General features: G+C 45.8%; 1 protein-coding gene across 1 annotated transcript in view; it reads right to left on the reverse strand.

The window, feature by feature from the left end:
• The window catches only part of LOC139562827 (immunoglobulin superfamily DCC subclass member 3-like), a 99817-nt gene that overhangs the window by 31279 nt on the left and 42898 nt on the right, over positions 1-25640 (reverse strand). The window contains exons 3-5 of the mRNA XM_071380940.1: positions 8555-8699; positions 8025-8155; positions 7544-7681 (exon numbers count right to left, since the gene is read on the reverse strand). Coding sequence (XP_071237041.1) covers positions 7544-7681; positions 8025-8155; positions 8555-8699 — 414 coding nt within the window. The remainder of the gene's footprint in view (positions 1-7543; positions 7682-8024; positions 8156-8554; positions 8700-25640) is intronic.

Raw genomic sequence — 25640 nt, forward strand, 5'->3', positions numbered from 1 at the left:
TTGCTTGTTCTATGTTGCTCTGCGTGTGCTCACTGCTCAATGATTGTCTATATTGTAATTGTTTTTAATAACCTGCCCAGGGACTGCGGTTGAAAATTAGCCGGCTGGCTAAAAAATTAGCCGGCACTTTTACTGAAACGTTGATTAATGTGCACTGTCCCTGTAAAAATAAAATTAACTCAACTCACTCAATTTTAGTTTGCCCCATATCGCTGCAAAACACATTTCACAGTAAATATCAGAGCAGTTCTCACAAGTGTGACAGAGCACGTCTTGTGAGAATCACCATATTCAGTAGAAAGGTGGCAAACGAGGCGAGTGTATTGGGTGAGGGCCAAGGCCACGCCGACACAGTCAGTGACGCAGAAGAACTATGTTGCCATGACTCCATTGTGTGTTAGTGTGTGTAATTGTATGTGTGTGTGAGGGGGTCTGTTTTACATCCCCAGCCCCTTCCTCCCCACCCCGCTCTGACAGGCTAGTGACACACACATGTACATGCACACTAGCCCTCTACTGCCTTAGGCACGCCATGCTTTAAACTGGGGAAATGCCCTCTGAGCAGGCAGAGCTACACGGATAAGCTAGGCTGCCACTCCCCTCTGTCCCTCCATCAAATACCCTGTCCTGCTCTCCATCTCTTCCTATTACAATGGCCTTATAATGGGGGTAGGACCAACAAAGACATGGCACAGCCGAAGATATTTCAGTCCCTCTCTATCTTTGTAACATCTGCGTCCTGTGTGTCCAGGCTTATAGTGTTAAAAGGCTGTGCGGGGGACATGGCCGCTATGCTAAAAGCCTGCAGAGAAAGCAAACTGGCCATCCTCCTCTCCTCACATCGTCAAACAGACAGCTAGCAGACAGCTAGCCAGCTAGCCAGAGACTGGGGCCATATGGCCTGGCCCAGGCCTTTTATAGGAGGGCAACACACGTCTCCTCTGTGAGCACTGTGTGCATCTGAGCAGAACCACAACAAGGAAAGGGAGGGTCATTTGGAAACACTCCACAAACCTGGACCTCGACAAGACAATGCACTGGGGGCTGAAGAGAAACACGAGAATGGAAAAAGGTGGACAGTACAGCCAGTGTTCACGAGAATGCCTTCAAACTAAAATATACAAACCTCGGCCCTTTCCATGTTCGTGTAGCTGCAGCAAACAGCACCAGCAGTGGGCTGTAGGCTACAGGATTTTCAGTAGAACATAGGAACCTATTATTCAGACGTATTTACAATCCAATTGAAACAGCCTGGTCAGCTAAGTCAGCCAGTGGAGATTCTTACTGACTGTAGTAGAAGCTATGGCTAGTACAGTATAACTTAAACATGCTCCATGGTAGTATTAAGTGCAAGCCTCAGGCTCTCAGCCTGCCCCTCCCACTCCCAGCCCCAGTCCAGTGTCACAACTAAAGGGACTCAGCTAGGAGTGGCTAAACAACTGTGAACCATATAATGGCCGTTATTACCCCTCTACAATAAGCCTAACTCAAGTCGGGCTAGCTGCTGAGTGAACTGTAAAATCAACAGAGTTGGACACAGTTTACAGTTCCTCCATGGCTACCTCTTATCTCTCCCGACACACTCTCTCTCACAGAAATTTGATCTCTCTCTCGCTTTCTATCTGTGTGTGTGTGTGTGTGTGTGTGTGTGTGTGTGTGTGTGTGTGTGTGTGTGTGTGTGTGTGTGTGTGTGTGTGTGTGTGCTGTCTGAATGGATGCAACTATCTCTATGTCAGTCTGTAATGTAGTTAGTGTCAAAGCAGGCAAAAAGTAGCCCAGAGAGCACCAGTGCTGATGAATGAAAAGCTCCAAACAAACTCTGGCATTAAGGAATGACTGATGTGAATCTATTAAATTAATTATGCAGCTTATCCCCAGGCCCTCACTCCCTGTAATCTAATACACTGAAATCCAGAGGCGTCATGCCCACAAGGAGACGTGCCCCCTCAGATTTTTCCTGTTTTTACATTTTTCAGATGTTAAATTAATAACTTAGTTTTTAAGCCCCCGCTTTATCATCATTATTTATAAAAAATATCTGTCAGCAGTATTTTGCAGAGGGGACATACTGACTATCACCCCCCATTCTTCCCAGATGCACCACAGAGCAAAGATATGCTACGTCAGCGGAGCAGAGAGTGTCGAGTGACACACACAGTGTATGATTTGATATTAACTGCCGGTGATGGGCAGGACTGGCAGGAGGAATTAGTAAATTAATTTGATCAAGCTATGTAGCCTATTGATTCCTTTTTGATTAATAAATAAAACAATTTTTTTATTTCTCTGTAATACTAGTCACCTAGCAATTTTATGAAGTTGGCTTTAGCTAGCCCAGATAGGTTCCCAATCTCCCAACCTCATAATTAGCTACCGAGCCATTTCAGGCTATAACTCAAGATAGAGTAGCTTGTATAACTATCTCTGCTGGCATGCCTGCAGGCAAGGTTGCTAGACTTTAGACAATACTAAAATAGCTTTCATTCTTGGGTTATTGTACTATATACCGGTGTGGCAGTTGTAGTAAACTTCTAAGGCATAAAAGTTCTTAAAGCTGCAATATGTAACTTTTAGGGCAACCTGACCAAATTCACATAGAAATGTGAGTAATAGATCTGTAATTTTCATCGAAAGCAAGTCTAAGAAGCGGTTGATCTGTTCTATGTGCGCTATTTCTATGCTTCCTGTTCTTAATAACCTCTTATGGATCCCTTCACGGATGACAACATCCAGTGAAATGGCAGCGCGCCAAATTCAAACTACAGGAATATCAATATTCAACATTCTCGAAAATATATGTGTAATACATCAAAATAAAGCTTAACTTCTTGTTAATCCAGCCGCTGTGTCAGATTTCAAAAAGGCTTTACGGCGAAAGCAGACCATGCGATTATCTGAGGACAGCGCCCCGCATAAAAACACATGAAAATCATATTTCAACCAGACAGGTGCGCCACAAAAGTCAGAAATAGCGATATAATTAATGCCTTACCTTTGAAGATCTTCTTCTGTTGGCACTCCAAAATGTCCCAGAAACATCACAAATTGTCCTTTTGTTCGATAATGTCCTTCTTTATGTCCCAAAAATGTCAATTTATTTGGCACGTTTGATTCAGAAATACACCGGTTTCAACTCGCCCAACATGCCTACAAAGTATCTAATAAGTTACCTGTAAACTTGGTCCAAACATTTCAAACAACGTTCCTAATCCAACCTCAGGTACCCTAAAACGTAAATAATCGATACAATTTAAGACGGAATAAACTGTTTCTAATACCGGATAAAAACAACTTGAAGCGCGTTCCAGTTCACGCGCACCAAAACAGTAGAGTCCACCTGGAGTGACACTTACAATGATTAGCACTACTTCTTCATTTCTCAAAAGAAAAACATCAACCAATCTCTAAAGACTGTTGACATCTAGTGGAAGCCATAGTAACTGCAACCAGGTTCCTCATAAATAGGGCTTCCCATAGAAAACAATTGGAAAACACAATGACCTCAAAAAAAAATTCCCTGGATGGATTGTGCTCGGGGTTTCGCCTGCCAAATCAGTTCTGTTATACTCACAGACATTATTCTAACCGTTTTAGAAACTTCAGAGTGTTTTCTATCCATGCACATCCTATTCTATATATGCACATCCTAGCTTCTGGGCCTGAGTAGCAGGCAGTTTACTTTGGGCACGCTTTTCATCCGGATGTCAAAATACTGCCCCCTAGCCTTAGGAAGTTTTAAGTTCCGTTTTTGGGTCTTTTATTTTACTATTGTACACCAACTTCAAATAGCTGAAAATACAAAAATATATTTCACAGCGGGTTATATTGTACAATGATTCTCTACACTATGCATTACTTGTTTTGTCACAAACTGAAATTGGGTGAACTATTTGAATTTAAAAAAAAAAAATCTTTTTTTATTTTACCCCTTTTTTCCCCCCAATTTCGTGGTATCCAATTGGTAATAGTTACAGTCTTGTCTCATCGCTGCAACTCCCGTACGGACTCGGGAGAGGCGAAGGTTGAGAGCCATGCGTCCTCCGCAACACAACCCAACCAAGCCGCCCTTCTTCTTGACACAATGCCCATCCAACCCGGAAGCCAACCGCACCAATGTGTCGGAGGAAACACCGTACACCTGGCGACCTGGTCAGCGTGCACTGCGCCCGGCCCGCCACAGGAGTCGCTAGTGCGCGATGAGACAAGGATATCCCTGCTGGCCAAACCCTCCCTAAACCGGACGACGCTGGGCCAATTGTGCGCCGCCCCATGGGCCTCCCGGTCGCGGCCGGCTGCGACAGAGCCTGGACTCGAACCCAGAATCTCTGGTGGCACAGCTAGCCTTAGAACACTGCGCCACCCGGGAGGCCCTTATTTGAATTTTAGCAACCAGGAAATGGCAGAGCAATTTCTGCATATTGCACCTTTAAAGAATCAATGTACATCATTAATTAAAATTACAATTGAAAAGCTAAAGAGGTATGCTGAGATAACCTATGCAGAAAATCATACATAGAGATGGCGCCTACAGACACGGCAGCTCTGCTTCTAGCTCCTAAGCAATGTTGCAGTATTTAGATTTGTTTGTGTGTAATTTCTTACATTATTAGCCCAGAAAAATGTTTGTGTTATTACATACAGCCGGAAATAACTTTTGGATATCAGAGTGGCGGTAACTCACCAGCATTACGACCAGGAATACGACTTTCCAGAACTGGACCCTTCATTCTCACCTCCTGAATTGAATTGAACTTATCCCAGAGGCTGCTCCAATACGCCGCCGGTGGAGAGAGGTATTCAGAGTGGACTTCTAGTCCGACTCAGGAGGCGTGCATGCCATCCACCGCTTCTGAGTATATTACTCGCTAATGTTCAGTCTGTGGACTATAAAGTAGACGAGCTCAGGGCGAGGATCTCCTTCCAGCTAGACATCAGGGACAGTAACATACTCTGTTTCACGGAATCATGGCTCTCTCCGGTTATACTGTCCCCGTTCTTAAAGGTGCCCTGTGCAACTGGGTCCTGGACTTCCTGACGGGCCGACCCCAGGTGATGAAGGTAAGATACAACACCTCCACTTTGCTGATCCTCAACACAGGGGCCCCACAAGGGCGCATGCTCAGCCCCCTCCTGTACTCCTTGTTCACCCATGACTGCATGGCCACGCACGCCTCCAACTCAATCATCATGTTTGCAGACGACACAACAGTAGTAAGCCTGACTACCAACAATAACAAGACAGCCTACAGGGAGGAGGTGAGGGCCCTGGCGGAGTGGTGCAAGGAAAATAACAAAATGAAGGAGCTGATCGTGGACATCAGGAAACAGCAGAGGGAGCACACCCCTATCCACATCAACAGTAGAGAAGGTAAAACGCTTTAAGTTAGTCGGCGTACACATCACTGACAATCTGAAATGGTCCACCCTCACAGACAGTGTGGCGAAGAAGGCGCAATAGCGCCTTTTCAACCTCAGGAGGCTGAAGAAATTTGGCTTGGCCCCTAAGACCCTCACAAACTTTTATAGATGTACAATTGAGAGCAACCTGTCGGGCTGTATCACTGCCTGGTATGACAACTGCACCGCCAGCAACCGCAGGGCTCTCCAGAGGGTGAGCCCAGGGGCACACTGCCTGCCTTCCAGGACACATACAGCACCCGATGTCACAGGAAGGCCAAAAAGACCATTAAGGACATCAACCACCCAAGCCACGGCCTGTTCACCCCGCTATCATCCAGAAGGTGAGATCAGTACAGGTGCATCAAAGCTGGGACTGAGAGACTGAAAAACAGCTTCTATCTCAAGGCCATCAGACTGTTAAATAGCCATCACTAGCTGGCCACCACTCGGTTACTCAACCCCACACCTTAGAGGCTGCTGCCCTATGTACATAGACATGGAATCACTGGTCACTTTAATAATGGAACACTAGTCATTTTAATAATGTTTACATACTGCTTTACTAATTTCATATGTATATACTGGATTCTACTGTATTTTAATCAATGCCACTCTGACATTGCTCGTCCTAATATTTATATATTTCTTAACTCAATTCATTAATTTGAGATTTGTGTGTATTATTGTGAACTGCTAGATATTACTGCCCTGTTGGAGCTAGGAACACAAGCATTTCGCTACACCCACAATAACATCTGCTAAATATGTGTATTTGACCAATACAATTTGATTTGATATATTTTTTTACATAAAATTAGGCAATAATTATTATGGGTCTATATTGCAGGAAAAAGCTGTTTCAGCTGTTTGAAAAATGCAAAATTCTCAAACTATACCACCTCCTCCATCTTCACATACTTTGTGCCCCCCTCTAAAATAATGGCTGCATGATGCCCCTGTTGAAATCCCATCCTGTCAGCATTTAATTACAGCAACATCGTGCAAGGCAATATCCACAATCTGATTATGGCTTCTCTCTGGTTGGGGAGGGGCTGCAATTTACATTTTGAACAGCAAATCAGATTGGATAATAGCTTTGAAAAACAAATATCAGATTGCAAAATTTGTAGCGGCAGAGTTTGAGTGATAGCCAAGAGGAACGTATGAAGTGGGGGGGACTGAATCCTGCATGGGCTCAACACCTCTAAGCAATTATGGTGGATCTCCCACCGTGTGTCACTTACTCACTTTAGAGGTTCATCTCGACCAGGAGAGTGAAGAATACATTCATCAAAAAATAAGACTGTGTTTCGCTCCCCAAAGACTCATATAGGCTGCAATCCCCTGCTTCATGTGTACATAAGATGAATGTTTTATTAGACGTTACATAAAGGAACATACTACACGTATGTACACAATTCAGAGATGAGCTAACCCAGACACACATACATACATGCATACTTCCACAAACACACAAACATCAACGCACACACACACCCACACAACTGCACGTGCGTACAAAAACACACACAAATACACACTGGACAGCAGTAGCCTACTTAATCACTGTGCTGTACCACATTAGAAGCAGTCACTGAACACAGCTTTTTTCCTCCATTCATTTATATCAAGGTCAGCAAGATAATGTCTGGTAAATAGGCTTTCAACATTCCAAATCATTTGGAACCATCTGGGAAACAATGTGATCCGTGCACGCTGTGAAGGCAGCATACCATGACCAATTTCACACACAAAGCCGCTGTATCTTAATGTGTCAAAATGTCCCGTTTTACAGAATGTCCTCTTCAATCCCTGTATTTTGCCTGTGTGCTTTATATAAATGTATATATAATTCAGCTATACTACTATGGTGACATGGTTTTATGTCAGCTGCAGTAGTGATGTACTTCAAGTCGGGTTTCGGATGATTGCAAACTAGACAAGCAATCTAGCACGGCACCTTATGGAAGATAGAAGGGTTCTATAGCACTTAAGGCCTGAGAGGCAGGGGGGTTGAGAGGCCTGAGAGGCAGGGGGGTTGAGAGGCCTGAGAGGCAGGGGGGTTGAGAGGCCTGAGAGGCAGGCACCCTGAAGGCTGCAGCTTTGATTTGATGTAAAAGAGAAAGCGGGGTTTTGGTCTTACCAAGCCTGCTCCATGACACGATGGGGCGGGGATATCCTGTGGCAACACATTCCAAGATGGCCGTCTGGTGAACGGTGAGAGTGAGGTTTTCAGGACCCACGAGGATCATGGGCTCTTTGTAAACAGAAGATTGGGATACTGGGGGAGAAGAGAGTGACGCAAGCGTGAGCGTGCAAGAGCTTTATGGATTGCAACATTTAATTGGATTTCACCGTTCTGCATCATCTTGGCGATGACGCTGTGTGAGATGATGCATAGCCACATATTTGTGCGTTGGGTGGGTATCCAGGGAAGGTGTGTATGTGTGTATATATATATATATATATATATGTATGTATGTATGTATGTATGTATGTATGTATGTATGTATGTATGTATGTATGTATGTTATGTATGTTATGTATGTTATGTATGTATGTATGTATGTATGTATGTATGTATGTATGTATGTATGTATGTATGTATGTATGAGTATTGAGACCTGAGACGGTGAGGCGAGCCCCGGCACTGTGCTTTACTCCTGCACTGTTGTGGGCCACACAGCAGAACACACCACCATCCTCCTGACGCAGACCTGTGATCTGCAGGACACCAGTGGGGAGCAGGGTATACCTGCCAGAGAGAAGGAATTGGAGGAGGGTGGGAGAGCGAGAGGGTGGGGGAGGGGGGGCAGAGGGAGAAAATGAAAGAGAGAGAGGGAGGGGTAGAAGAGAGAGATAGAGGGAGAGAAAAAGAAAGAGAATCAAGGGAGTAGATCATTGTTTGCTTGATTAAGTGTGTTAACACATGCAACGTAAACTCAATTTCAAACAGCTAGAGAGACACAAGGGACATTGGTGGTGTTGATCTGAGCTGAGTGAGGTTTGGCTGGGTAACAGGTAAGTGAAGGTTGTGAAGCTGCTGCAGTGAATTTGTTAACAGCCAGAGTTCTATGTGCAGGTACAGTAGACCTACAGTAGTTGGTAGGCACAGCTGAGGTGATTAACACAGAGGAACCCTACTTTACTGTACCTCTCATCCTTAGTGTCCACAGAGTGGCCATCTTTCTCCCAGCTGATGGCAGGCTCAGGCAGGCCGTGAATCTGGCACTGGAACCGCCCCATGCCCGCCTCCTCCGCACGCACTGACCGCGGCTGGACATGGAACTCCGCCATCGCTGGAGAGAAAGGGGAGATGCAGTGGTCAATTCAATGTTTGAAAACCTACGCAACATTTTTTTCCCCCAGAGCGTCTTTCGTATAGGCCTACAGTAAATATTACTGCCATGTACAGTACCATTGGTACTAATGTCCTAAACTCAGTGGCACACCAACCCAGTTAATTAACCAATTACCAGGGAGGTATTACCTACAGTTTATTACTCTTTTTATACCCATTCCCGCACTGGAAGGCAATTAACTTGTTGGCAAAAAAATAAAAAAATAAAAAAAAATAAAATGTCTCCATCTTTCAGTGGAATGAGTCATAATCCAGTGGCTTTATCTAAAGCAACACTGGACGGCTCTTAACCTTGAGCAGACACATTGCAATAATATGAACCAAATGAGCAGCCGAGACTGCAGTCTGACCAGGGCAGGGAGCTGCCATGTAATTAGGCAATTACCTGTGTTCTGCTGTCAGCAATCACTGTGCAGGAAACCCTAGTGATCATTACCTCTAGTTCTAGGGGAAAGCCTGTGCTTGGATAATCTGGCACCCATCAGTGACAATGAGTAAATGAAAGGTTCCTAGTTAGCCGTGACACTGAGTAAATGAGAAGCTCCTAGATAGCTTCGGTTCATATGCTATGCTATGCTAACAAACACAGCTGGGCTCAGAGACAGAGACCTCTGACAACAGCTCCATGGGTAAAGAGTAAACACTGAACCACTGTAGTGAGTGCTCCATCAGGTGGGGAGAGACATTTATATACATACAATAGGGTTCTGGGGGAGAGTAATGACAGTGTGAGTGGCCAGGCCAGGGCTGCAGATGTACTGTAGTGCTGTGGCCAAACGACGGACAGTCAGCCAGGTCCAGGCAGGCACTTCACTTCCTAAACTAGATAAATTAAGTCCAATTAGCACCCTTACTGTGCCCAGTGATTAAACAGTATGGTCAAATAGAGGAAGGTGGCAGGTGGGAGAGGACAGTGATGTAGGGAAGGAAGGGGCCAGGTGGGAGAGGACAGTGAAGTAGGGGGGGAAGGGGCGAGGTGGGCGAGGACAGTGATGTAGGGGAGGAAGGGGCCAGGTGGGTGAGGACAGGGTTTTAAGGAAGGAAGGGGCCAGGTGGAGTTGACAGTGATGTAGGGGAGGAAGGGGCATTTGAAATAATTCTATAATTTCACAAAATGTATTCTAGGCTAACAGCAGACTAGGCTAACAGCAGCCTAAGCTAACAGTAGCCAAGGCTAACAGCAGACTAAACTAACAGCAGACAAAGCTAACAGTAGCCAAGGCTAACAGCAGACTAAACTAACAGCAGACAAAGCTAACAGTAGCCAAGGCTAACAGCAGACTAAACTAACAGCAGACAAAGCTAACAGTAGCCAAGGCTAACAGCAGACTAAACTAACAGCAGACAAAGCTAACAGTAGCCTAGGCTAACAGCAGACTAGAATAACAGCAGCAGTGAAAGAGAAGTATGTTAACAAAAAAGTTTTCTGGTGAGTGCTTTGCATTGATCTGTGTCAGTCTTGTGGACCACCTGTAGGTTAATCGCTATTTGAATGGGGGAAAATAGCATTTCGTTGTCAGGGCTAAATGTGCTATGATAGTAAAATGCCTTTTCATGTAAAACGCAACCCATAACCCATTGCCCATGAGAGAGAAAATTTGCTTAAAAATAAAACAATCACTTTGTGCGTCCTCAGAACTGTAGACTACATTTCCAGTGTGCAACTGTAAACAATGTACTGTCAAAGCCACGTGAGGTCTGAAACAGCAGGAGCTGAGTGCGCGGTACATAAATTATAAAGTTTGTTGTTTTATTCAATTAAGCATTTCAAACGTCATGGTATATCCTTGTGTGTGACAATGTAACATGGACAATTACATTTCATTTAGACAAATCTTTTTAAGTGTTAAAATATACAACCCAAAAAATCTCTCTTTTTTTGTTGAAAACTTGACTCCGTTCAGATATCCAGATATTTGATTAACCGTGCTCATCCCTAATGTAGGGTAGACACTACTCACATTGATATAGGAGAATAGTATGAGAAGTGACGCATATAATGTATAGCCTAGATTGCATCATATAGGATCCATTCCAATTCCATCTGATTGGATGATTATACAGTGATGCCATACCATATCATATAATGTAGCCTACCGTAAAGTGCTTTGAAAGATGCTACAGGGTGAGATTCAACATCAAAACCTTTGAAGGTCTCCTGTGTCTTCACACACTTCAAAGACCACAATACAACCATGATTAATGGAACTGACAGTCCAGTCTGGCTCACTCCAATTGTTAACACATAACACACACATAGCCATAGTGAATTTGTTGATCTCCATAGGTGTAAATTGACATTTGGGGCGATCTCACTTCATACATGAAAATAATAGAACATACTGCAGGTTTATGCTTCAAACAACATAATCTCAGGAAGAGAACATGGCAGAATCCACAAAAACACTTGCGCAGTTACATCCATAATGTGTTTTTCCACTTTCGGCAGCTGCATTTCGCATATCAGCTCCCTGTGGAACAAAGCAGTGATGTGGGCTTGGTGCTGTGATGTGGGGGTGGGGCACGCAACACAAACTCAATTAGAGAGAGGCCTGTCTTTTTCTCAGCTCTTCCACCATCTTCAAGACAAGTGCACTTATTTAAATGTCAACTGTAATTAACTTGGACCAAGCAGGACTTATCTGAACACTCTTAGCATGACAAGAGGCCTAGACCCCCTCCTTGCCCTGTTCCTCTGTTCTTTTTCAACTGGTAAATGTATTTAAGCTAAGCTAGAACCCCGCAAGGCTCTACGGATCCCACAGAAAGCTCGCTACGTCCGGAGCGGATCGGCATTCACACAGTCGTTTTTGTAGCGTGTTGTTTTTGTTAGCCCCAATTCCCCGAAAAACAAAGGCGAAGGGAGGGAGTTAGTAAAAAGAGGAAAAAGTCCGAACTGAAATGAGGCCTAGAGAGGGAAAAACATGTCACATTGATGGCCTTCTGGAAACGTGTAGGACTGAGGAAGAAGATGATGACGAAGATGTGCTGAAATGTTGCTGGAGCACTGTAAGCCCGCGCTGCACCGCGTCGTCAATTAACATTTAATAAGTTCCGTTTCAGTCTAAGCTCTAATGAGAAATGCTGCATTCCCTGTCAAGACTTGACCCTAAAGTCTCCAAATGGATGTATCGAGACCACCGTTCTGATTAAAATTTTACCAAGCTCATTTAGAATTCCTCCAACCCTGACTGCTTGCTCTTCAGAGGTTACATACAATAAAGGACAGGAAGAAATAAAGCTTCTGTAAAGCCCTACACATACTTTCAGTAGCCTAATATTTCTTAATTACTACCAGTACTAGAATGCTATGATTACTTTGCCTCTGACACTCTTACCCAGCCTGACAAATGTACTGTACAGGCGGCCAACTTCTGTTTTGTTTTCGCAGACACACTATACATTTAAACAGCTCATTTTTAACTGAGGCATTTTAGGATTATTGCCTCTCTCAAGGATCCAACTATAATATCCCTATCTGAGATTAGCAACCTTGTGTGGCCACAAAGAAATGTGCCTAACCTACTCCAAACGGCGATCTTCGTGGTCAATATTCGTGGGTATATAAAAAAACATTGAACACAATCATGGTGCCAATAATTGCTTTTATTTCATCAGATGTATGTCCTTGAACCAATTACTTTAAAACCACACACAGACGAAGATAAAAGGATCATTTAGTTGCTAATGGCAGCCTGCAGTACCTCGGTCACCCTTCAATTTAAGCTACTCCATGAGAGGGGGCAGCACTGAGCTAGCCTGCTAGAGTAACTCAAACTGCGCATGCAATGTTTCCAAAAACTCCCTCATGTAGCAAGATGGTGACACGCTGAAATGACACTTCCTGATCTTTAAATGCGCCACTGAGCATTCTCATAGGAAACAATGGGGTGACGTCATCGATGGCTTCGTCCATGTTTGAGAATCACGTCCCAGTGACAGGCTCTGGGATGAAAACACTGTCAAGCCCCTGTGGCTTTACCTTAAAATTAGCATATTCAGCAGCACAGCTCTGAGCAGAGCCCCTCATTTACTGTAACTAGTTGTACCCTATATCATAATCATCAAATCAAAATCAAATCAAATGTTATTTGTCACATGCTTCGAAAACAACAGGTGTAGACTTACATTGAAATGCTTACCTACGAGCCCTTCCCAAAAATGCAGAGTGAAAAATCGAAAAATAACAATTATTACACGAGGAACAAATACACAATGAGTAACGATAACGTGGCTTTTAAAACTTGGCTATTATATAAGTATAAGCAGTGGCCACTGTAATCTAGAGCACTATCAGACTGTACGAGTGTCAGCAGAGGTTCCTGTGTAGAACATTGATTTAAGGGGAGCCTGGAGGCAGTGTGGAGGTGGTAATACATATACGTAGGTGTATTGGAACAGTCAGCCAAGGGAACTTAGTGAACAGAACACCATCTACAGAAACAGAGAGAGAGGACTGAGCACATCCCTGATGTGATTAAAGCAGCTCCCTTTCTTTTCACACATGTATACACAAGCAAGTATGGACGCATACACCGATTACACGCTGCTGTTTGTGCGCAGCCCATGGCCAACGCTGTCACAGGCACACAGAGGACACCGAGGCAAAAAGAGTGGGCAAAGAAAAAAAAGAGGGACGATCACCTCCTTAAAGAGCTTTCTTTCTGTTGCATCTGTGCCAAGTAGTCATCATGTCTCCTGATCTGGCTGTTGTGTGTCCCCGCAGACACGACCCCCCCCCCCCACCCCCCGAGGCTCCCTGCCCTCAAACCTCATGCATAAAACATGGTGAGGCTGCACATAGAGAGAGAGAGAGAGAGAGAGAGAGAGAGAGAGAGAGAGAGAGAGAGAGAGAGAGAGAGAGAGAGAGAGAGAGAGAGAGAGAGTGGCCCACACCGCCGCTCTGCTCCACACCGCCCGCTGCCATCACAGGAACACAGCCTGCTACAAAACCACACTGACACACACACAGCCCGGCCACACAGAAACACATAGATGAGAGACACATACAGTATTTATACACAACAGAAACACACAGACGAGAGAAGCATACAGTATTTATACACAACAGCACAGCACTGCTAGGAGGCTGAGTATAAACCTGGCTATATAAAACACAAACACACACACACAGGTTGATCAGCGATAAGTCAGCGTGGCAGAAGGCAGGCAGTAGCGGCTCTCCAGTCAGCAGTAGACTTGTTTTTATAACCCTTTTTATGATTCCTCATAGAGTGTTACTCTGGCAAGTGTTCAGAAACCCTAAGACATTATAACAGATCGTCCGTTCCCAGCACGGAGCCACAGTGTAAATTAAGCAGATCTAATTACGGGGATAGAAGGCTGAGAGAGGACAGAGATCCATCCATTAAGGAGTGCAGGGGGAGAGGAACGTGATGCTTGGATGCAGCTGGTTTCACAATGACAATCACCACAGGAGTGTGAGGACTGAGAAAGTGACATGGATAGGAAATCAGCGAGCTCCCACAGACCCTGTAATATGACACAGTTGCAGAGTGGGTCAAACCTCTCATTTTATCTCAGCCAGGCAGGGACTCCCCTCGACCCTCAGATTCCTGGAAGAGCCTTTATGGCGTTCCACAAAAATACCACAAAACCTGCTCAATGTAAAATGTGATCCACCAATTTCACACGGACTGATGGACACAAAGTCTGATACAGACGAACAGACAGACAGTCAATAATGGAAATAGCCAAGATGGAGAGCTCTCCTGGGCTTGATTTGATTTAACAGACAAAACACATACAGTGGGGAGAACAAGTATTTGATACACTGCCGATTTTGCAGGTTTTCCTACTTACAAAGCATGTAGAGGTCTGTAATTTTTTATCAAAAATCCAGAAAATCACATTGTATGATTTTTAAGTAATTAATTTGCATTTTATTGCATGACATAAGTATTTGATACATCAGAAAAGCAGAACTTAATATTTGGTACAGAAACCTTTGTTTGCAATTACAGTGATCATCCGTTTCCTGTAGTTCTTGACCAGGTTTGCACACACTGCAGCAGGGATTTTGGCCCACTCCTCCATACAGACCTTCTCCAGATCCTCAGGTTTCGGGGCTGTCGCTGGGCAATACGAACTTTCAGCTCCCTCCAAAGATTTTCTATTGGGTTCAGGTCTGGAGACTGGCTAGGCCACTCCAGGACCTTGATATGCTTCTTACGGAGCCACTCCTTAGTTGCCCTGGCTGTGTGTTTCGTGTCGTTGTCATGCTGGAAGACCCAGCCACGACCCATCTTCAATGCTCTTACTGAGGGAAGGAGGTTGTTGGCCAAGATCTCGCGATACATGGCCCCATCCATCCTCCCCTCAATACGGTGCAGTCGTCCTGTCCCCTTTGCAGAAAAGCATCCCCAAAGAATGATGTTTCCACCTCCATGCTTCACGGTTGGGATGGCGTTCTTGGGGTTGTACTCATCCTTCTTCTTCCTCCAAACACGGCAGGTGGAGTTTAGACCAAAAAGCTCTATTTTTGTCTCATCAGACCACATGACTTTCTCCCATTCCTCCTCTGGATCATCCAGATGGTTGGATACATGGATACATGTGACAACTACATGGACAGTAAAATATAAAATTCCACCTATATGATAAGGCACTTTACGGGTTACACAGTGTCTCTGTGATGTACAGTAACAGTCAAAAGTTTGGACACACCTACTCATTTTTACTATTTTCTACATGGTAGAATAATAGTAAAGACATCAAAACTATGAAATAACACATATGGAGTCATGTAGTAACCAAAAAAGTACTAAACAAATCAAAATATATGTTATATATTTTACATAATATATATTTGAGATTCTTCAAAGTAGCCACCCTTTGCCTTTATGAGAGCTTTGCACACTCTACGCATTCTCTCAACCAGCTTAAACCCGTTCATTGGAATGCATTTCAATTAACAGGTGTGCCTTGTTAAAAGTTAATTTGTGAAATTTCTTTCCTTCTTAATGCGTTTGAGCCAATCAGTTGTATTGTAACAAGGTAGGGGTGGTATACAGAGCGTGCAAAGAGTGTGCAAAGCTGTCATCAAGGCAAAATGTGGCTACTTATAAAATATATTTTGATTTGTTTTACACTTTTTGGTTACTACATGATTCTATATGTGTTATTTCATAGTTTTGATGTCTTCACTGTGTCCAAACTTTTGACTGGTACTGTATGTTTCCCCTGGATTGGATGGGATGAGCCTTCCTGATTCATTGATATGACAGAGTTAACGGTGGCAGAAGAGAGACACACGTCGCTCTCCAGCACTCTCAAACCTCCAGCCAAGTTGTGAGGCTCCATTGAACTCCCATGTTATAATGTTATTGCCCCCCAACACTCCCCATCTACCACCCCCACCTCCACCTTCCATCCATTCCACCCCCACCACCTCAAACCCTCTGGGCTCCCTCAGGCTCATGGGATCATCAGGCAGGGAGGGCACACGTTTTTCTAGCACTAAAACCTCTTGCTCCTCTCCTCGCAGTGAACCAGTATAATGGTAATGGTGGCCATAAATCATGCAGATGGTATATGATGCAATTCCAGCGTGGAGAGTCACCGCTTCAACATGCTTTAAATAGGCAACCTGAAATAGCATTTTCGGCACAGGAACCCTAAAGATAGCATTTTAATGCAGATGTGCTGTTTTATTGGCCCTAGACCCTCCTACCCTCCACCCCGGCCGCCACACCCCTGTGATTACTCTGCTGGTCTGTGGCACGTGTTGATCTCACCGGGGGGGGGGGGGGGGGGGGGGGGCTTGTATTGATGCTCTATACTGTACTCTGTCTTCTCCTGGTACCGCACCCATTTTCTTCTTTTAACGCATTAGCCCATAAAGAGTGGGGCACGGCAGATTTTGCATAAGCACACGCATCACTCAGCCTCACTGTCTCAGGGCTGGGGGCAGCCAGGCTCCTCCCACACACTTCGCAGTAAATGAGAGGCTGAGGAGGAAGACCCAATGACACGCAGCGTAGTGTACATGCACACGCACACACACACACACCTCTATCTCAGTCCAAAGGTGCTGTCTGCATCTCATTCCAGGGTGCTGTACTTATCTAAGACTGGACCCTCTGATACTGATAGTCACCATGGTAATTAGTTTGTTGTCTTCCTGGCTAGAAGGAGATTCACTCTGTGTTTTCAGAGAGTGTCTACGGTACAGGGCCAATGTGAGTCACTGTCACCTCTCTGTCATTCAGATCAAGTACAACCCAGTTTTTCAGCTCAAGTAAAACCCATTTCCCTATAACATCTGTAATGTGTTTTACAATTGGATTTGGTTCCTCGCTGTATGTGGCTTGTCTGATCCGTGCTTCCTCTAGCCGCTTGACGGTGATGTACCTTATTGAGAGGCGCTGTCTGTCCTAAATACAGTTATATTGATGGATTTGCGGGAGCGGGCGCAGTGCACACTATGCTAAATAAAGTTAGATGGATGGGTGTCATTAAACCTGTCATACATGGACACGCCGCAGGTAGCAGCAACGTCAGATACACTCACTACTGATCTATGACAGGGCCACCAAAACACACCAGATCTCCTCCCATAGACTCACTACTGACCTATGACAGGGACACCACAAAACACACCAGATGTCTCCCCATAGACTCACTACTGATCTATGACAGGGCCACCAAAACACACCAGATCTCCTCCCATAGACTCACTACTGACCTATGACAGGGACACCAAAACACACCAGATCTCCCATAGACTCACTACTGATCTATGACAGGGCCACCAAAACACACCAGATATCTCCCCATAGACTCACTACTGATCTATGACAGGGCCACCAAAACACACCAGATCTCCAATAGACTCACTACTGACCTATGACAGGGACACCAAAACACACCAGATCTCCCATAGACTCACTACTGATCTATGACAGGGCCACCAAAACACACCAGATATCTCCCCATAGACTCACTACTGATCTATGACAGGGCCACCAAAACACACCAGATCTCCAATAGACTCACTACTGATCTATGACAGGGACACCAAAACACACTAGATCTCCTCCCATAGACTCACTACTGATCTATGACAGGGCCACCAAAAACACACCAGATCTCCTCCCATAGACTCACTACTGATCTATGACAGGGCCACCAAAACACACCAGATGTCTCCCCATAGACTCACTACTGATCTATGGCAGGGCCACCAAAACACACCAGATCTCCCATAGACTCACTACTGATCTATGACAGGGCCACCAAAAGACAACAGATCTCCTCCCATAGACCCTCATTATAGAGCAGGGAACTGGGAGACTGGGATGCCCAGCTCTTAGCCTACACACAGAGAGTCTAGTCTATATCTACTGAGAACTCTATTTCTAGTCTGTTTCAACCAGTCTATTTCTCCCTAAGCACAACCAAATATGAGATGATTACACCTCTTCATAAAAGACATCCCCAACCCCCACACAGACGCAAGGCCGTGGGTATACACAGCAAAGGCTTTGTGTTCGTGTGTGAAGGGTTAGTGTGTCTTCATCCTTCTGTAGACGCTGTTGAACAGAAGAAGAGGCCAGTGATGCTCTTCTCTTGTTAAGGATCTCTGGTGTCATAGTTTCATGTGAACATAAAGGCATGGTGGTGACTGAAGGACAAAAACGGCACCGCCACAGAGCAGCTAATTAGCGCATTATTGGGACTACATGTCTTTGAAAAGGACATATAAAGATAAGACCTTTTTCAGATTGTAAACAGCAACTGTGGCTGAGGTCTCAGAGCACTCTGTGTTAGTATCCAGAGCTATACATTAGTAGCTGGAAGAGAAGAGAGGAAGATAGCGAGGTCATTAGGAGACAACCATAAAAGCTTTGTTCTGATGAAATGGAGCCAGCCAGAGAGGCTGCTGGGAAAGCCATGTCACTATGTAACCTAATGTAGCAGACGTAAAAATACATCTGTTTTTCAGGGGAAATGGAAGTTAGGTTGAAAATACTGTATCCTTGAATACCAGAAACTTCCGCTTTCTGACCATCCCACGGAGATTGCTCATTACGTGATCTGCCTGTTGTAGTGAAGTGAGGGCGCTGGCCCCCCTAGCCCTCCCTGGCCTCTCCACCCAGGGACAAAGAGTGGTGCGACTCTGGGCCCTACAGCAGCCCTGGCCCCAACCCTAAGAGAAGAGGGGGCCCTTCTCTCTCTCTCTCTCTCTCGCAAACTCTCTCTCTCTCTCTCGCTCTGTCTCTCTCTCTACCTCTTTTCTCTATCTCTCTCCTAACACTGAGCCTCTCAACATACATAAGCATGCAGGCCTAATTAAAGTGGGGCCCATTAAAACACAACAGATGGTGAAAATGAAGAGATGATTTAAATGACTGCGACAGAAAGGACAGGGGAGGGAGGTAGAAAAAAAGTAAAAAAGAAGGCGGGCGCAAGCAAAGTCGCATACCATTACAAATGAATTAGCAGCGTTTTTTCCACTGTTGATGCAGTCATTGTTCATATTTTGTGCATACAAAATAACGTCATTAGTAGATGTTTACGGGCACTTTGGCGCAAAATGCAACAAAGGCGAGCCTTGATGTGCGAGAAAATTAAAAAAACCAGAGAGGGCCGTTTGTTTTAATAATTGACTGGCCAGAGATATGCAAGCTCATTAAGTCACTTCAAACACTGTCGTTAATAATCACACAGAGCCCATATGAGTGGCAGTGACAAACATGCTTAGAGTGGGGCATCCCTCACCGTGGCCCAGCTCTCGCTGTGTGTGTATGTTTGTGTGTGTGGCAACAGGAGCCCCTGTCTTCCCAGATTGAATCCCTTCACCCTGTCATCCACAACACAAAATAGTACGGCAAAACAGAGCACATCAGAATACAACAGAGTAGACCAGACCAGAGGCTCAACAGCTCTCAGAAAGCTAGGCCGCTGCCGCTGACACTCATTTAATAGCTCATTAGCTTTACATCACACCAAGGCCTCACCTCCCCACCCTGGCTTCAGAGGAACCCTCTTCATTCCACTGTGGAACACAGGGGAGAACAGAGAGACATGTTTGTATTCACATTCAGGCTTAGTAAACTAAATAAATCACGCGGTTACCCTGTGGATGCCTCGGTGCAGTGACAGAGAGGAGATGCATCTTTCAAAAAGATAAAAGTCCTCCAACAAAGTTTGGAACTTCCTAGTTCTGTTGGGAGTGTTTACAGGGCAGCTTGTGGTCACAACACCTCTGTCAGTTGGGTTAACACCGCCACCTGTTGAGGTGGTGTGGGACAATGACACACTTTACTTCCACTGTATCTTCACCACATAAGTTTCTTTCCACGGACCGTAGCCTAAACTGGGACACAACATGGCCCATTCAAAGCCTATTATCCTGGGCCTGTATGTAAAAAAAAATACCAAAAGGGCTTTCAGCTGGGACACACAGGCAACACTAGTTTACTCCCATTCTATTGGGGCCTGGAATTCTCCACTTGAAAGAACCTGATCTCCTCTTAACCTGTCCCCTCTCAGCGTGGCCCCCCTGCCAAATGACCCCCTCATTAAAGGCTTTGCACTGGGGATGGCTCAGGATGCAGCATGCCGATCTGGCTTTGACGGCCCACAGTCTCACCAGCTTGTCATTTCAAATGACCTTTTCCCTCTCAGCAACAACACTGGGGCTGTGGAGAGGTGCTCTCTGGTGTTAATGGGGTTTTCCCGGGAAAGAATATGGCAGGAGCGCGTCGAGGTGTGGCTCGGCTAGAGCTCACGGCACCAGGAATCATTAAAGCAGCAGAGAGCGAAACACTCCCTGGCCGAGCGACACAGAGCACAGTGAGCTGAAACACTACAGCGTCCCGAGAGAGAGAGAGAGAGAGAGAGAGAGAGAGAGAGAGAGAGAGAGAGAGAGAGAGAGAGAGAGAGAGAGAGAGAGAGAGAGAGAGAAAACCACAGAGAGGTGGAGGGAGGGGGAATGGGGTGGGGGGGAGATGGAGAAAAAAGAGGAGAGTAAGGGGGAGGAGGAGGGAGAGAACGAGGGGGAGAAGGAGGGCAGTGAGTGAACGAGGTGGAGAGGAAAGAGAGGGAGCAGGAAGGGGTGGAGGGATGGAGCGAGGGATCATCAAGAGAGGAAAGGCAAACGAGGGAAGCAGAGGGAATGGGAATGTATGTACAGAGGGGGACACAGTGGATGAGGTAGGATGATGAAAGACAAACATTTTCACATTGAATGGCAATTTAATTACGCCACTATTATGCACATCCATGTCTTCAGGTTGGCCTTTTCACAGTTTTAATAATTGAATCACGCATCCCCCTTGTAAAACAATAGGCTCAACAAGCCATCCATCTCACTCAACCGTCAAAGCCATTTTCACTTATTATATTTCCCCTCATGTAGTCCATACTACAATCATCTACCTCTGGAACGGCAGGTAGCTGTTCATTCACAGGGGGGCTATACTGAGCCATAACTAATGTACCTTAAAATAGATTTCCACTATCTCGTCTTACGGACAGAAAATAATTTCAGCACCTGATGTTGGTGGAGAGGCTATACATCCACGCTGACATTCTCCCGTTGCCTAGGGCCACATATCTAATCAATATCACCAATAGTAGTTGATGCAACTGGCTGTTATGAATTAAATGAGATGCGCTCTCGCTCGCTCGCGCTCTCTCTCTCTCTCTGTCTCTCTCTATCTCTCTCATCCTCCTGTCATTTCATTCACCTCCTCTCCAAGGAAGCTTTTCTGTTTTTTTCCAATGAGGAAAAACCTGCCTCTTAAAGTGCCATTTTCTTTCTTAGTGTCCTTGCGTGTGGAGTTTGAAATATCGAAAACGCTTACTGACATCTGGGGTGAAATACCATTTATATTCAAATGGAAATGCCATTAGTTATTTTCCTTGGCTTTTTTTCTCCTTGTCGTTTTGTCACCCCAGAAATGAAAAAGATGAATTTGGTGCTGGCCATACAGGCCCAGTTTTGAATAACAAAGTGGATGGACATTTGGCATCACAAATCCTCCCCAGCCAAACAGCCATTACTTCCCTTTCATTAGAGAGTAACTGTTGAGGGCCATTCTTTCTTAGGGCCACAGACGGGATAAATATCTGATTCTCTTGCACTCAATGTTCATGGTCACCAGATCAGCCTAAACACTAGTCTATTTTCACACATTGGCAGAGGAAGTTTATAAAATGAACTTTATAAAATAGGAGTGCAATACCCTACTGTATGTATTAGAGTTGGTGTCATAGAGTTTGTTCCAGTGTTAGTGTGGTGGCAGTGAACTTGACAGTGGGCCTGGGGACGGTGGGTCTTTGTGAGGAAGGAGTGTGAACAGGAGGTGACGGATGGCCCCACATCTGGCACTCCCACGTCCCCTATGAAAGGAGTCTTGGCCTGGGCGGGACGGCCCCAGCGCGCTCCACTGCCCTTCACAGGATCATGCATATTTGGGACCCCAACATGGTGGTGTAAATCACTGCCCCCCACCAACACACATGCACGCCCAGCGTGACACACACGCACGCACGCCCAGCGTGACACACACGCATGCACACACACACACACACAGACACACACACACACACACACACACACACACACACACACACACACACACACACACACACACACACACACACACACACACACACACACACACACACACACACACACACACTTACATGCTAGCGCACAAACACAATAGATGGTACCATTAGGAATCTAAAGCTCTTGGCTCTGAGGGGAGGTCCACTGCTTTCCCCCTGAGTGACTACTGGCCCAATGTAGGCAATAGCCATGTGTCATTGCCACCGTCACTGTCAGGGAGGGTCGCACCCTAGCACCCAACAAGCATGAAGATTAAATATATTTTGGCTCTTACTGCCTTCACCATCTGTTAGTGGAGCCATCCACCTGGTCTATGTGTTGGATGGAACCTCCACACAGACCAGACAGTGATGCAACCAGCCAGGTAAACAGGGTATACCTAATGCATGACTTGAAGTGTTGTTGTGTTGTAGTGACTAATGGCCATCACCCTGGACGGCACTCTGTGATGAGACCAGAGAAAATCACAGAGATCACGGTTCTTCGGAGAATTGTTTGTTTATTTGTTTCTCCCTCTCTCCTCCAACCCTAGCCACCCAGCCCCTACGCCGTCACAATCTCTCCCACTACTCTCTCCTCTTATTTCCTATCATCTCTCCCTTCTGCTAAATCATTCTCCCTCCTGTCTCCTGGATCTTCTGCCTCTTCAACCCTACCCTCCTCCCTTTCAGCCTCCTTTGACTCCCACTGTTCCCTTTCCTCCCGGCCGCCTCGACCCTCCCTATCTGCTCTATGGCTGAGAGACCCACTGCATGCTCACAGAACAGGGCTGTGGGCAGCTTTGCGAAAACAGAGGAAAACCTCTCTTCTGGAGGACATTCTTCCACTCCCTCCTGTCTACCTCCTCTTCTTCTGTATCCGTTGCTAAAGCTGCTTTCTATCACTCTAAATTCCAAGCCTCTGCCTCCAACCCCGGGAAACTCTTTTCGACCTTCTCCTCCCTCAATCCACCCCCTTCGAAAAAAAGGTTGAAGACCTCCTTTCCTCATTCACTCAGCCTATAGAGTCCACTGTTCCTACACCTTGACCTCTGAACTACCCTACACCTTGACCTCTGTCTCCCCTCTCTCTCCAGATGAAATTGTGCGACTAGTGACGTCCAGCCGGGCCGACGACCTGCCCACTTGACTCCATCCCCTCTTCCCTTCTCCAGACTATCTCTGGAGACCTCCCATTCGTCACTTCCCTCAGAAACTCCTCCCTGACCACTGGCTGCATCCCCTCTGACTTTAAGATGGCCAGTCGCTCCCCTCCTCAAGAAACCAACACGTGCTGTCTCTGACCAACTCTCTCGCTATCTCTCTCAGAACGATCTTCTTGACCCTAACCAGTCAGGCTTCAAGACGAGTTACTCAACCAAGACTGCTCTCCTCTGTGTCACGGAGGCTCTCCGCACTGCCAAAGCTAACCCTCTCTCCTCATCCTCCTAGATCCATTTGCTGCCTTCGACACCGTGAACTATCCGTGAACCCTCCTCTCCACCCTCTCAGGGTTGGACGTCTCAGGATCTGCACAGTTTCTAATCTAGGGCCTATCCCGTCTGGACTACTGTACCTCTCTGTCGGCTGGGCTCCCTGCTTGTGCCATCAAACCACTGCAGCCCGTTTGGTGTTCAACCTTCCCAAGTTGTCCCATGTCAACCAACTCCTACGTACACTCCACTGGCTTCCAGTCGAAGCTCACATCCACTACAAGACCATGGGCGCTTGCCTACGGAGCAGCAAGGGGAACTGCCCCTCCCTACCTTCAAGCCTACACTTCAACCCGAGCACTCAGTTCTGCCACCTCTGGTCTCTTGGCCGCCCCTTCTCTGTCCTGGTACCCCAATGGTGGAACCAGCTGATGCTAGGACAGAAGAGTCCTTGTCCATCTTCCCGATAACGTCTGAAACTCTACCTCTTCAAAGAGCATCTTAAAGAAGACATCTCAGTCTTACCCCCCCTCCTACTAGCTCTGACTTTGCCGACAACTTCTTTATTGAGGAAAAATTGACTTAATACAACTGTGATATGTGGTTGTCTCACCTAGCTATCTTAAGATGAATGCACCAACTGTAAGTGGCTCTGTATAAGAGCGTCTGCTAAATGACTCAAATGTAAACGTAATATGTAGATTAGGTGCTGTGTTGTGTTGGTTCCTGTCAATGTTTAAGCAGAGCTTCACAGAGCGAGGCCCTGCCTGCCTCACAGCCACAATTTATTTCCCTCCTGCACTGATTAAACTCTTCATCCATATTCATGGCTGCCCTCCGCTCTGAGACGAATCAGGGAGAAGATGAAGGGATGAATAAAGGAATGACCGAGGAAGGGGAAAGAACGAGCAGAGGGAGAGAAAAAACAGGGTAATATATACATTTCATATACCTGTGTATAATTTTTTTTTTTTTCTTGTCAACCCACAAGCCAAGCAGGAGGAGAAGCATTATTTAGGTCTTATCAACCCACAACCCAAGCAGGAGGAGAAGCATTATTTAGGTCTTATCAACCCACAACCCAAGCAGGAGGAGAAGCATTATTTAGGTCTTATCAACCCACAACCCAAGCAGGAGGAGAAGCATTATTTAGGTCTTATCAACCCACAACCCAAGCAGGAGGAGAAGCATTATTTAGGTCTTATCAACCCACAACCCAAGCAGGAGGAGAAGCATTAATTAGGTCTTATCAACCCACAACCCAAGCAGGAGGAGAAGCATTAATTAGGTCTTATCAACCCACAACCCAAGCAGGAGGAGAAGCATTATGTAGGTACTGCACTTGAAGTGGCTCATTTCATATTGAGCGCTGTTGTTAAAAAACACAGATGAAGGAATTTAGACTCCCTTCCACTGCCAGCTACAGCTCTCTGTCCACATGACTCAAAGCTATGCCACCAGCGTTTGGTAAAAAGCATGTGCTGACTGGTAGGTGATCATCTGAAATAGGCAGGGAGGATGGCAGAGCCCCAGTAGTTAACATTGTTCTGTTGACTGGCAGGCCAGGCTGGCTCCCCGGCTGGCTCCCCGGCTGTCTGTAATACGTCACTGTGTGTGAAGAACATGCCTACCATCCACGCTCCACATCTGCACTGGATATAGAACACTTCCAAATCCTCTGTTCCGCGTCCTTCGGGGTCCTTCCGCGTCCTTCGGGGTCCTTCCGCGTCCTTCGGGGTCCTTCCGCGTCCTTTGTTGTGTCTGTGAATTTAAGCAAAAAACTCCCAGCTCCCTCGCGCTCATTTACCTAAATGCTGATAAAAGCCAGGGCGCACCATTAACGGGATGGATTTGTGAAGAAATAC

The sequence above is a fragment of the Salvelinus alpinus genome, chromosome 33 (assembly GCF_045679555.1).
Source record: "Salvelinus alpinus chromosome 33, SLU_Salpinus.1, whole genome shotgun sequence".
Classification (NCBI taxonomy): Eukaryota; Metazoa; Chordata; class Actinopteri; order Salmoniformes; family Salmonidae; genus Salvelinus; species Salvelinus alpinus.